The sequence below is a fragment of the Ptiloglossa arizonensis genome, chromosome 1 (assembly GCF_051014685.1).
Source record: "Ptiloglossa arizonensis isolate GNS036 chromosome 1, iyPtiAriz1_principal, whole genome shotgun sequence".
Taxonomy (NCBI): domain Eukaryota; kingdom Metazoa; phylum Arthropoda; class Insecta; order Hymenoptera; family Colletidae; genus Ptiloglossa; species Ptiloglossa arizonensis.
The window spans coordinates 31,044,156-31,057,789 of record NC_135048.1 but is presented as its reverse complement, the minus strand read 5'-3'; the positions used below and the strand labels follow the sequence as shown (position 1 = coordinate 31,057,789).

The window sequence follows — 13,634 nt, the reverse complement described above, 5'->3', positions numbered from 1 at the left end:
AATTTACCGGGTGTTTCGTATATTTTTCTAGATCCTTCTCCTAATTAATTATTTCAAAGCTGTTTTTGAATTTGTTACCAACTCACGGATATTTATGGCACAGTACACAATTTATTTGAATGGCGAATTATACTACATCTATAACATATTCTGTAGTATATCTTTTTAAATATGTTTAGCCTCACGAGTAATTGATTTTGGTTCCCGCTTAATATAAAATGCTTTATGTTTAGTTAAACCTAAAAATGTTGAAGTACGAAATAATTTAATATTTTACTGTCAAGAATGTTTTGTATAATTTGACAAATCTGGCATAAATCTATTACTTTTATTAATAGTTTCCAAATTGTCAAATAAATTTCAAAAAATGTCTATCTTTTAACTAGTCTCAGTGATTGAAATAGAAAAAATCTATACTGCGTTCAACTAGGATGACGTACAAACAAAACTCGTGACTGCGTCAGGGCCGAAACAACAGAGGGTCATGCCTTGAAGAGATACAGCTACAATAGAATTTATATAATTTACTATTTATTTATAACAGTAAACTTCTTTTTAGAAGTTATGACATTTAATAAAATAATATTTTAATAGAAGTTCTTTTTTTTCACTCTTTTTATGTGATCCTAAATTATGAAAAAAAAAGACATTAAAATTCCAAGTGTTGTTTAATCATTCTTTCTTTAGAATATAAGATACATATTACAGAATAGGACTCTGAAAATAAATGAGACTTAACAAATTGTATTAACTTGTTAGGATAGCTGTAACTTTTATGATATTTTTATTTTCATGTTGCTAAAATATTCCAAATTCCATCTGTGATAATGAATAGAATTTATTATTATAATATTTTCTGAGAATGATAGGTTTGATAGAACCATAAATGATATACAAGGACGAATTTTTGTATGTTTACTACTTTCATTTACCGACTTCGGTGATTCGGTTCAATATAATTTCTAAAATCACCGTTTTTAAACGAAGAGGTCGCTCCAAAACCATTGGTATTTTTTGAGGTCAGTATTTCAAATCGTGACACCAACTCTTGGTAAAATGAAATGTTTATTCTATATTTCATTGTGACACTGATGTCAATTAACGTTGAACGGTACTTTACGAAAGCTTTTTTTTACCTCAAAGAATATTATCATTTTTGTAACAGTATTTCAATAATATTATAGGGACAATGAATGAGACTTGAATTTAGTGAATTACATTAAAGAGGTAATTTTTAAATTGAATAAAAATTAAATTGAATATATACAATTCGAGTAACGCAAACATTTTGTTGCGCCAAGAATCAAAATTCTGCGCAAATGATTTTTTTTTAACGAAAGACGAACGGATCGGAAACAAAACATTTGCGTGCAAAAATGTAATCGATTAACAATAAAAGTATAACCTGCGGATTGTGGTTTCGCGAACTTTTATAGATTCCTTTTATTTTTCTGTTGCTGCAAATTTCTTTTACTCATTGGAATATTATCGGTTTGTTTTATTATTCTCACTTATGACGATTTATCTAATAGGTAACTATGAAGCTTACTTAGTAAGACAAAAATATGGATGTTATTAAGACAAAAAAGTGCTTTAATGGTAATTATATTTTTTTTCTACTTAGGAATATTGATCTTAAAATATGCGTTTTAAACGTTCTTTAATTTAAAATTTATATTTTTAAAGCAATATAGATACATTTTTAACTATGACTAAGATTACTTTTATCAATGACAAATGTGATGGTAATTGAATGATATTGTCTTGTTTCATTTATTTAGATTCAAAACGTATGGAACAATGGTTCGATTATACAAATACAAGATACAATTCCTTACAGTCTCATATGAATTATATGAAGATGCTATATCATGACATACAACCAGAAATTCTAGAAAATAAAAACACTTCTAATATGTTGAATCATTGCAAATCTAGAAGTAAACCTTCTAGTCATGGTGAAGTTATAATTTCCAAACAGACAAATTGTAATAACTCTTTACACGAGTTATATGATATTGAATGCATGTCTGCAAATGACAATAGTATGAAAAAATATTAAGTTACACCTTTTATTTTATTATTTCAAAATGTAAATAAGATGTTTAACAATATTTTTTGTTACAGGTAATATTAAAAAATATAATTCATGCCAAAGTCCAAAATTACAGCGTATTGTATCAAAAATTGGTGTGCAACGTACAGATGGAGAAAAAATTGAAAACTTAAGTGAACAGGGAAAAATGGAAGTTGAATTAAATGAAATTACGCCTAGAATTTATAGACTACCACACAGTTTACATTCTCAATCAACCTCATCATCACCAATTCATAAAGAAAACATGATGGTATCTATTATATATATTTATTAAATATATTTTATGGAAACACAATTTAATAAAAAATGTTTTCTATAACTATACGTACAACATTTTCTCAACAGTATGAAAAACATAATCATAACTGGGAAGATCCACATGAAAATGATTCAACAAAATATTCTAAAAAATTAATGCAAAGTGTTGAAAATCCAAAGAAAATTTCTGAACAATCAATTCTGAATAATGAAAATGAATATTTGCTTCAAAATATTTCTTCTGCAAGGGATGGTATTAAACTGCATGCTGTTGGCAGTGGAAAAACTACAACTACAACTACAACTGCAACTATAGGTAAAATTAAAATTCGTTCCAAAAGTGAGAAAAAGGAAAAAAGAATTCCTTCTTCATTATTAAGCAAGAAAAGTTCTTTATCTAAGTTAGATGATATCGCATTAAAATTTAAAAAACGTAGACGAAAATTATATGGTTCTAATTCAAAAAGTACTATTACCACGAGAGATACAATTTTCATAGGAGGGAAGGATACAAAAAAACGAAAACCAAAAGGTATAGAGTAAAATTATTTATCTAAATAAAACAAAATAGTTGCATATTAATATATAAGACTAATATTAGAGTTTAAGAGTTGTATATTAATTTTTATGTATCTCTTAGGTAACACAAGTAATCGTCATGTACTAAAATCTCGTCAGGCTTCTAATGATGTAGTTGAAATTTATCATCATAATACAGCAACAAAAAACGATAGCCCTTCTCTCATTGCTAAACATTCCAAATTTGATTCCTACATGAACACAAGTAACAGATTAGCCACAAATAAACAACAAAATACATATGTAAAACCAAAATGTGAAAAAAGTAATAATGTACATAATTGTAACATTGATGAAGACAATGGACAAGATAGCTTTCAAAAACAGTGTCAGTCTAAATATAAAGCAGAGTAAGTTGTAATAATAATGATCGTAAAGATAATAATTTTAAATATGATACGGATTTAATTTTAGAGGGAAACGTACAAATACTTATATTCAAAATTCTAATTTGGAGTTTAATTCTATTCCTGTATGTACTATGGAGAAATGCAATTCACATCAATGTCAACGTTCAATTATGCAAGCATCATATTGTGATCCAATGATTACTCATAGTTATGAAATGCCAACATTTGCTTCAAAATTGAAAAGAGTAAATCGTCCATACTTCAGTAAATTCAATTTTCGAAACATACCCTTTGTAGTGGGCACTTCTATAACCCCAAGTCACAATTTAGGTTTAAATATTCAGCAAGTACGTTGTTTATACAAGACTACAAAAGAATTCATTGTAATCATTTTTTTTTATTCAAAAGGTATTAAGTATAATGAAAACAAGGCAACCAACAGTAAATGGAATTACTCCTCTTCTCATTCGTAAAGTTAGCAGAGGAATAAAACCTGTATCTACTCTTATGAAACAAATAAATAATCAATGCAACAAACTGCCTCACACAAATACTGAAATCGTCAATGAATTCGTCCAGAAAGAAAATTCCTTTATAAGTGGAAGTGACAATTTATTTGAAAATGATTTTCATGAAAAAAAGGTTTATCTTAAGATACAAAAATACAATCAAAACTGTATTATTAAAAATAGGCTTTTCATTTGGAAATATAAAAATCTATTGTTTACAGGATACTAGATCAGAGAATATATTGAATGGATGCAATGCAATGCAAATACCAAAAACTATGAGCAATGCCAAAATGTTAAAAATATTTTCTTCTCAACAAAATGTAAAGACAGAAACGAAAATTTCTGGCATACAGTCAAAAATTTATGAAGTAAAATCAATACAAATTGATAGAATTGTTAAAGATTCTAATCTAAGAAAATTACAGGGCAACGAATGTAATGCCGTCATGTTTAATACTCCATCAATCAATCATTCTCAGGATGCAAAGGGAATACGAGAAGTTCTCATTAATCTTCATGATCAGTTTGAAGAACTAAACACGTAAATTGCACCAACCAATATTAAAATTCTAGAAATTTTTATAATTGAATTATTTTTAACTAATTATAGAAAATATGAAAAATTACAAGGAAAAAAAGAAAAAGGTATCGATAAAGAGTCTGAAAAAGAGGTGCTGAATCTCGAAAAAGAGTTAACTGCGAAAGAAGATGAAATAAATGCAGTTATTAATTTGTATAAGGAGGTAAAATAAACTTATATTTATGAATTATAATAATCTAGGATGTGTATAATATCAATATTAATTTTAATTATAATACTTCAACTTTTTTTTTGATATTAGGTAATGCAATTAAAACAACAAATGAGGTTACTGCAGGAAAAGAATAGTTATGTTTGTATATCAACTGAAATTCCACTGGAATCAAACAAAACTTATTCATCCACGCCCTTTACATTATTTAAACCCAATGGAATAAGTTTTCAGCAGAAACTACATCATAGAAGAGGAAATAGTATTATTGCAACAAGAGAACCTACTTCTATTCGGCTAGTTGGGCTATTGCGGCAAATTCAAACATTTCAGAAACAATTGAAATTAACTTCGTGATAAGGATACATAATATTTTCAAGGTAAGTTGAATCTATTAATAAACATATTTATTATACGATAATTATTGAAACACTTCTCATATGTACATATATAGAAATAAAATGAATCTCAAATGGATAACAATTCAAGATACTGCATCTGTTTACTACATTAAAATAACTACAAGACATGCATACTGATCGATATTGTTAATTCTATTCATCATAAATGCAGGTTTAAGATTTGGTAGAAACTTATGAGAAATATACAGTGTAAGGCAAATAAAATTTGTAGTAGTATTTTCTCTTAAACAATTAGGTTTTTTAGAATTTGTCATTTATCACTGTACATTACAATAGTTAAGATTAAAAAGGGTTTTTCTTTGGATTATTTTCTAGAATGAGTACAATGATTTTAGTGGATCATACTCTTCTTTTATTCGATTCTGCGTGCTACTTCTTATAACATATATATTGATTTGTATGCGTGTACGGTTTTATGTATTTATGTATGCAACTGCTGTACATAATCACACGTTTATAAACGTTGAGGACAATTACATTCTGTTAGATGTAATTTATTCCTCGTTTTTGATCGTCTATTTGTAATACATATATAAACAAAAACTTATTGTAACATATCGATCTTTATTTATCATTCAGTGTTAACGCTAATTTCTAAATATGTCGTGAAAAATTATAATCGAACCATCTCGAGTTTATAGTTTTTTTTAGTCGTAACACATTTTCCATGGACACAGATTTTCAATTTATCGGTGTCAGAAATGTCTTTTTCTCAAGCAAATACACAGAATCACGCGTTTTATTTTTATGCGTGAAAAGACGTCTCTTCTACAACCTACAAAATGTATCTTAGATAACGTTAATATAAAATGTTATCTTATTTCTATGACATTACTTTTTCCCTCTTCTACTGTAAAGGTCACTGCTCGTTCACACAAAATCTATCGAAATAAAACATTTCTGTGATATCGAATATAAAATAAGTTTTTTCTTAAATCGATTCATTAAGAATTAGTTGTCGCGACAATCACTAGAAACCGCGGAAGGAAATTATATATAAAAATATTGAACTCTGAAAAAGAAAAAAAAATAAACTTCTCATTTTTATATTTGATAAAGTTTTAATTTAGTAAATATTTTAAATTAGTCAATGTATAAACTAAATTTAATGAATCATAAACGGTTTGATTATCCGCGAATTGAATATTCTACGTCAAATGGGTTTTCCACGAAAGAAAGTAACGTAATTTAAATTATTATCCTTGCTCCGCGATCTTTTAAACAGATTATCGATCTCGATTACCTTCTACGAAGAAGATGATTAAGAAACGTTCCTTCGTGGTTAGAAATCGTTTTTACGAAAAATGAAAATTAAATCCTTCTCACACACACTCTCCCATATTAACGCAAGTAGTATATCTCTCATATTATATCACAGACTAAAAAATGCTTTGGTCTAAAAAATCGTTTGCTTTTTCGTTTGCTCCGCGCATTCTGTTCTGCGCGGAATAAAATTTACGACAAATCTCAATCGTCCAAAGTTGTTCGAAGAAATCAATTTTTCGTGCGAGTGTGCGAAATGGATTAGTATAAAACAAAAATTAGGAGGTCGCAGTGATTTTTTACTCGGCACAAACAGCAAAAATTAAACCAAAATATGTAGCAAGGAATCGATCAAGATTACTTACGCGACAAATTTTTTATATATTTTTGTAGTCGACTTAAAAATTGAGATTTTAAACGATACATATATTATCATTGTTTACGATACCTGTTTACGTGGTTATATTTTAATCCTTGTTCCATATTAAAGTTTAAACTTTGTAGCTTCGTAGTATTGTTAGAAACCGTTAAGAAACGTGAAACTGTTCGGCGCACTTCAACGTTAATCGAACTCACAAAGTATTTCTTTCGGTTTATTCGACATAGTTTAAACTCAACCATAGCACCCTCGTTCGAGACTTCGTCTTCGTCAAGTTGAATTTTAAGGCCGCCGCCGCTGCTTACAAATTCTACAAAGTCGCGGTTACGCCAGACTTAATTGCCTTAAAATTTTACTCGCGCAAACAGATTATAAAACGCAAAAATCAACGAGCTTTTAGTGAATATGTTTAATACGCTATAAGACTGTAACAGTTTATAGTACTCTACAATTACAACATGTGATATCTCTTACAAGGTACTTACATTACAAATAACCCCACAGATTCGTTCTTTACTCTCAGTATCCAATCTGGTGATAATTTTCGAACGATAAAATGAGCATACCGATTCTAGTTTAAACGATATATAGTTTAGACACCTGTTTTCTCTATTGGAAATAAAGATAACTCTATCGAATCACAATCTTTACGTAAATAAAGGAAATACAAACATCTCAACAAGCGGATCAATAATCGGAAAATGTAAATAATACGATTAGACAAGAAAATCTCTACTAAAATTTCTAAAAAGTAAAAAATAAAAAAAAGTAATCATATAATGTACTCATTGTATTTGTCTTGATTATGAAAGCGATTTCATAATTCATGTCCGAGGTGGACGCTGTTACATCTTTCACGCGTGGTTCGTAAACTTTTTTGAATGTATTCTACCTCTTGATTTAGAGTAAGAAACGACGCATACATAGCATAGCAATTTCTCAAGCAAAATTTTTCAATTCTTTTTCTGTTTTCGTATGTTTTCAACATTTGGACAAACACAGAGGAATGCGAGAAAGTAGAAAATATGGAGATCATACACTTATGATACAACATCACAATGTAAATTTACAAACGCTGTAATGTAGAAAGAAGAAAATTTTCGAAATTTCTATTATAAAACCATAATATGTTTGATGGCATTAGTAAAAGTACGTATAAAACTTTCGATAGAATAAGTCGTTAGCATTGCTTGCGTGTGTAGTCATCGTTTTTTCTAATGAATTATTTGTCATGCGAAGTTCTTGTTCATACAAGTAGGTAGACATTTGTAATGATTTGATAGATATTATGAAATAAGCATCCTCCTGTTGTATTAAAATCGATGTCGAATATTTTGAGGAAGTTAAGTGCAAATCGGCGGATCGTTTCGATACGCATAGCGCAGTAGCCACTGTCATTTTCTAACTATTAGTGCTTAGAGTTCAAAGTGCTATTCTGGTAGGATTCGTATCCATTACTATCGTATAATATCCCTTTATGAAGTTATGTATAGTCCGAGTCTCCGAAACGATAGGAGACTTGATAAAATGACGTTGTTAATTGTAATAATCGATACTGTTCCTCGAAACAATTTATACAGCAATATTATTACGTTCGATAATTTTTTATGAAAATTATAGCAAAATCACAAATACGTTTACTTCCATTGATATCCATATAAAATGTCTAGAATCAAAATTCGCGAAAATGTTTCCATCCATCAAACATTTCTTTTTTTTTTATTTACAAATAACGCTAACAAAAATTATCGATAAATAAACTGGGGAGGAACGATATCGATATCATTATTGTAGGTATTCCTTTTCTTTATATCTTACAATTTTTTGATTTTTTAGTAACTTCAAATTATTATACATATTACATTCCTTATTTCAATGTTGGATTTTTCTCTAATTCTTTTGTTTGTCATTCCTATTGCACAACAGAATTATTTAACAAACTATACGAACGTAATGCGATTTGTTGATTGTATAGCGACTACTGTGCACGTTCCACATGTTTCATGATGCTCTGGGGTTTTATCGTTGCCACGTATGCAAGTCGCAAGGCGTCAATTAGATACTGCGTCAAGCGTTTTTAGCTACAAGAGCGTCGATCAGTCTAAGTTTCGCTTTGGCCTGTTTATATGATTCGTAGACAGTGATAACCTGCGGGTCACGATCTTCTCTCTGCATTCTGCGACCAGTATGAACTTCAAATTGTGTTTCTAATTCTTTCAAAGCTCGTCGAAGACGTTTCTTTTCTTGTCTGGTTAATTTCTGTTGAACCAACAATTCGTCCCTGAAACGAAACGAAATAATTTAAACAAAGTCTTCGACAAATATAATAGACTGAAAAGTAATTACATATCAAAGAGACTCACAGTGGAAGTGCATGAAGACTTTCATTATTACTACGACTTCCTTCGCTACTGCTGTGCTGACTGTCACTGTCGGTTGGTAGTTGATCTACCGCATCTAAACAATCCAAAATACCTCTATGTGACATATCTGGCTCGCTGGCTCTTCTTTCTGTATCAGACGGATTGCCGGGTACATTGGATGACGTAAAATCCATTGCTTCGTGTTCCAAGATAGTGGCTAATTCCGAAATACTATCTTTATTCTTGCTCTGTAAAAAACATTACTTAAGAAAAACCAGTTATCAATTTTGTACGTCAGAGATATATTACAACACTTACCACTCCTGCTCTAATAAGTAATCTTTTCAAAGTTCTATATCTATCATATAAAGGACGCACAACAGTCCTATCTTCTTTGGAGACGGGTCTTCCGAAAATATTTTCAATATGAAGCAAAGCTTTCTGCACAGCAGTTTTTTCATCTATCAGTTGCTCGTAAGTGAGCTCTTCCATATTGTCGGGTCTGTTACATTTTAATCTCTTCTCGCTTAGTTTTTTCTCTATGTCCTTTACCATTTCTTCCATCGATGTAGCTCTAGACTTTTCCTGACTGTTATTGTTATTAGTTGGGCTACCACTATCCGTTCTTGTTCTATTATTTGCATTGGCCAATAACGCGCTGACTGGATCTTCCTTTAGAAGCTTATGTTCCTTTCTCAATTTGTTCAACTCCGTGCACAATCTTTTTATATCCCTGTTGCTCATTTTATCGGAATGACTTGGACGATAACCAAAATTTTCTTCGAACTCGTCTTCAAATTTCTTTATCTTTTTCTTCAAACCATTTATATGCTTTGTCAGATTTTTTAATCCAAGTTCTGCAACTGTTGGAGTACTGGGTTGCGCTTCGTTCTCGGAATAAAACCGTCTAGGCAACAATAAAGAATTTCTTGGCGACAGCATGGCTTCCACTCGTGCATCTGCAGCTTCTCCCTGAAGAACACATAATTAGCGTGCAATAAGTTACACAAGGTTTCATAGTAACAATGCTCTATATGTTCCATTGTTATTTACATTTTCTTGCCGTTGAAAAGTCCAATTTGTTAAACTAGGATTATTTAAATCTTCATGATCGACCGTTGGCGGACGAGCTGGCGATGGTGATCGGCTCGGTCCGCTGTTCAACATTTCTAGAAAGCTCTGGGCCGGGGACCCGTTACGACTGTTGGGGCTCGACGATACGTTGTAAATGTTGTCAGGTCCGTCATCGTTCTCCTGATGTGAGAATTTTGTACGATTTATTGCGAATTTTTAAACACACCTTTATTTTTATCACCTTGATAGGCGACGTAATTGAGAAAGTTTATATTTTACCTTGCTGGAACTCACCGCGTCTGCGATCTTGTGCACACGTCTTCTTCGTGCTTGTTTCCTACCTCTTGGAGTGATGCTTCTGCTAAAACGTTCGCTACTTCTCAATTTCTCGGCATCGCATTCGAATTTTTCAGTTTCCAAAGCCGTCTCGCACGGCGACGGGAACGATGGCGCTTTTTTCGATATGGGCGAAACATTTGTTCTTTCGTGCAGAGGAAGACCTCCGCATCTCTGTGAATAAATAATGACAATGTACGTTTCGTATTCAACGTGTAAATAACATATTATACGATAAGAGAACCCACCACACCATGACCCATGTCTTGCCTGAGTTGAGACAATATGTGCAAATGTTCCTCTCTATTGAAATCCTCGTGACTGCTCACGCGTCTGATCGTGTCCGCGGCTTCCGCGGGACTCTCGAGAACACGCTCCTCGCTGCTGCTCCTAAAACCGTTTTATTTTTATAAGAAAACGAAATTCGTATTATCGAGCACATATTTTCATCGATAATCTCGATGGAATATGTTTTATTTATTTATTTATTAATTATTTTTTTTCTGCTCTCCTTTTATCGATCGTACCTAATTAGTTTCCGTTCCTGGCAACAGGATTCGCGACGTTCTTTGCGCTTACGCGGTTTCAGCGCGCAGAGCAGAGACGTACCGCCGTCGCCGCCGCCGCTTTCTGAATCCTTTGGTTCGTCCTTTGCGTCCTTACAGATCTTACAGTCACTGGCAGGGATCACGCCGTTCACCGCGTTGTTATCACGGATGCTGAAAACACAAATAAAACGAGCATACAGTTACACACGGTTCCTCGGTTTACTCATCGTAACACCCCTTGCGTGAGGTGAATCATTTCTGTTGATATCGTTTATATTTCGGGAATGACAATTCACAGTAACGCGATGTTCTAGAATGTGGACGAAACGATTACCCCATCGTGTTTCCCTGTGTATCGCGATACACGTATTACATGTAGTAGTGAACGAACTGCAAAGCATAAATACTTTCACGGTGAGTCACCGGTCCTCGGTGAGTAGTGTTTCTTTCTACCGACCTAATCCTATCAAAACGGAGACAGTGGCGTATTTTTCCTTTTTTTTTGCTCGTAGTAAACTACTCGGACGTGATATCTATAGTTAAGGCGGAGGTAGGTGGGGAGAAAATTGTATAACCTCACGGTTAACAATTCTCTCTTGTTCGTAATGCAAGAAACAAACGAAAGAACTAAACAAGAACGAATGTATTATTTTTCGTTAAAAATGGTCAAAATTGATCGTAAATCGTCGATCGATACAGACGGGGATTGATTATGCGTTCAGAAAATTTTAATAATTTTTTTTTCACATAACTTTAATCCTTCGTCGCGAATACTCGATAGTATAATTACTATTCTAGTCTAGAATGAATTGGAATTTGTCTTATCATAGACCTTTTGCCCCGTACTCATTGAGCGATTGGAAAATTCCACCGCTACGCCACTGAGGACCGGTTCGATCAGAACCCATAGAAAATTAACGAAGTAAACAACACTGATGCCGGCGCATCAACCGTCCTATTAAACTAATTCGTGATGCGATAATTGGTTATGGAATTAACCGACGCGGAAGATAACGAAAGGTGGAGATCCGTCGAGAAAATTCGAGCGAAACGCTCGAAAGATTCTGTACCGACTGCAAAGCCACAATCGCGGCACGCCATTCATACCGGCAAGGATTAGCGTTGCTGAGAAATTAATGAAGCGAGAGATGCACGTTCCGACAATATTAGTCAACGATAAATTTATGTTCGTGTGAAGAGTTACGTGAAATGCATATTAAATAATCAAAATCAACTAAACGTCTGCGTTACGTCGGTTGTGTAATTCTACATGTTATATCTTTATCGTCTTTCTATTATGTAAATCAATAAACTAACGTTTCGATCGATGTTCCCCTCGTGGAATTGCACTACGAACTTGTCGAACGACTCGGTCTGTAATTAAAAAACTTTGTGGCTATCCACAAAGTTATATTATTCATTGGTTAGGTTAGGTTTAGAAACAGCACTTCAGCTACACCACGCCTCTTTGTACACTTAATTCTTTTGTATCGCATCTCCGACAGTAAACGAATGTTTTACTTTAAATGTACAAATGTTACGAACTCGGCGCAGTGAGGACGTTAAATAAAATAAAAATAAATATTCGTCATCTGACAGAGTAACGCCTACGAAACCTCTTAGTCGGTAATTATTTTGGTTAAGGATAGTGTTGCGACATTTTACGTTTGTACTATAACCTCTAAGTTTACGAAAAATATGACAGGTTCGACCGTTTTTTAATGGAAGGTTTAAACGTTGCTTTTAGGAATTGCGTTTTCCAACAGGAAAAAAAAGGTCTAGTCTGAATTGATCGATCGATGTTCAAAGGGAAATGCCTTTGCGAGGCTAGGTCACGTCGTTACGCGTTTTATCGTGTTTTCCCCGTGAACTTTTTTCCCCTGTCTCGACCAGACAGGTTTAAAGTATAACGACGTTGCTTTCAACAACAACGGGTGCCCAGTGAATACACCTTGATTGTCAAAATTTGTTAAATAAATAAACACGAAAGAGAACAATTGTGCTAATTAATCAACATTTCGAATATTTACAGTTTAAAATGAAACTAAAAGAACGTTACGTCATTCTCGTCTGCAATTTCGTGTAAGAAAATTTGTATCGAGTTACACTGTTTCTAAACGATCTACATGGTTATTCTATCGATTGATAATCGAGTCAGTAGATGCCATAGAAGTAACGAGCTGGTGGCCGCTCGATTAAAGTAACTCAATTAAACCTGTCAGTAGCGCGAGGATACTCGACATACACGACGATCGATTTAAAGTTTTATTCCTTCAGCGGCAGAGATTGCAGATAAAATTGCTGTCTGGGTGGGTAAAGTGTAGAGGAAAAACTGCAACGAATTCTCACTTACGTTGCACGCAGAGATCAATATACTCCCATAGATGTTCCCTGCATGGAAACAGAATTCTTACATCAATGTAGATTTAGTTTTTGTTACGTAATTCATATTTCTTTAATATTCGAACTGTTATATCGTATTCACTTAACTTTTGCATCGTTATCAGGAAACAGTATTAGGTTTCTGTTGTGTAATTTATCGCTAAACGGATCAAGTTCTTAACATCCGACGGTTTCGTGAAACATTCGAGCGAACATCGAAGTAATTACCGAAACCTACGAACTATCCTAAAGTAGACGGTACAAATCGAAAGCTCATCTTGTCGAGTCACAACTGTGTAATACTCGATTATATCAGTA

The 13,634-nt window shown here is 32.7% G+C and overlaps 2 protein-coding genes across 6 annotated transcripts in view; one reads left to right on the top strand and one right to left on the bottom strand.

Moving 5' to 3' along the window:
• Nucleotides 1–1,052: 1,052 nt before the first annotated feature.
• On the top strand, nt 1,053–6,285 carry LOC143153667 (uncharacterized). 4 transcript variants are annotated; one of them, XM_076325094.1, is made up of 12 exons: nt 1,053–1,227; nt 1,533–1,599; nt 1,782–2,045; nt 2,128–2,348; nt 2,444–2,888; nt 2,997–3,285; nt 3,350–3,632; nt 3,694–3,927; nt 4,016–4,165; nt 4,223–4,338; nt 4,408–4,540; nt 4,640–6,283. In XM_076325094.1, exons 2-12 carry the CDS (start codon nt 1,566–1,568, stop codon nt 4,904–4,906), a joined length of 2,436 nt encoding a protein of 811 aa, XP_076181209.1. In that variant the 5' UTR covers nt 1,053–1,227; nt 1,533–1,565; the 3' UTR covers nt 4,907–6,283. The 4 variants fall into 4 exon arrangements, with proteins under 4 accessions (XP_076181209.1, XP_076181229.1, XP_076181218.1 ...); XM_076325114.1 differs by having other exon boundaries at nt 4,016–4,117; nt 4,640–6,282; XM_076325103.1 differs by having other exon boundaries at nt 3,350–3,530; nt 4,016–4,338; nt 4,640–6,285.
• The window catches only part of LOC143153649 (protein FAM13B), a 28,754-nt gene continuing 20,420 nt past the window's right edge, over nt 5,301–13,634 (bottom strand). The window contains exons 5-11 of one of the 2 annotated variants that reach the window (XM_076325079.1): nt 10,914–11,105; nt 10,635–10,776; nt 10,330–10,560; nt 10,030–10,230; nt 9,295–9,948; nt 8,977–9,224; nt 5,301–8,894 (exon numbers count right to left, since the gene is read on the bottom strand). In XM_076325079.1, coding sequence (XP_076181194.1) covers nt 8,681–8,894; nt 8,977–9,224; nt 9,295–9,948; nt 10,030–10,230; nt 10,330–10,560; nt 10,635–10,776; nt 10,914–11,105 — 1,882 coding nt within the window. In that variant the 3' untranslated portion in view covers nt 5,301–8,680. The remainder of the gene's footprint in view (nt 8,895–8,976; nt 9,225–9,294; nt 9,949–10,029; nt 10,231–10,329; nt 10,561–10,634; nt 10,777–10,913; nt 11,106–13,634) is intronic. The other variant, XM_076325070.1, reaches the window with a different exon arrangement.

What these genes read in the sequence shown, in the direction of transcription:
- LOC143153667 (XM_076325090.1), top strand. Translation starts at nt 1,566, where the DNA reads ATGGATGTTATTAAGACAAAAAAGTGCTTTAATG. An exon ending in GACAAAAAAGTGCTTTAATG is followed by an intron (nt 1,600 to 1,781) that starts GTAATTATATTT and finishes TCATTTATTTAG; the next exon opens with ATTCAAAACGTATGGAACAA. An exon ending in TTATTAATTTGTATAAGGAG is followed by an intron (nt 4,541 to 4,639) that starts GTAAAATAAACT and finishes TTTTGATATTAG; the next exon opens with GTAATGCAATTAAAACAACA.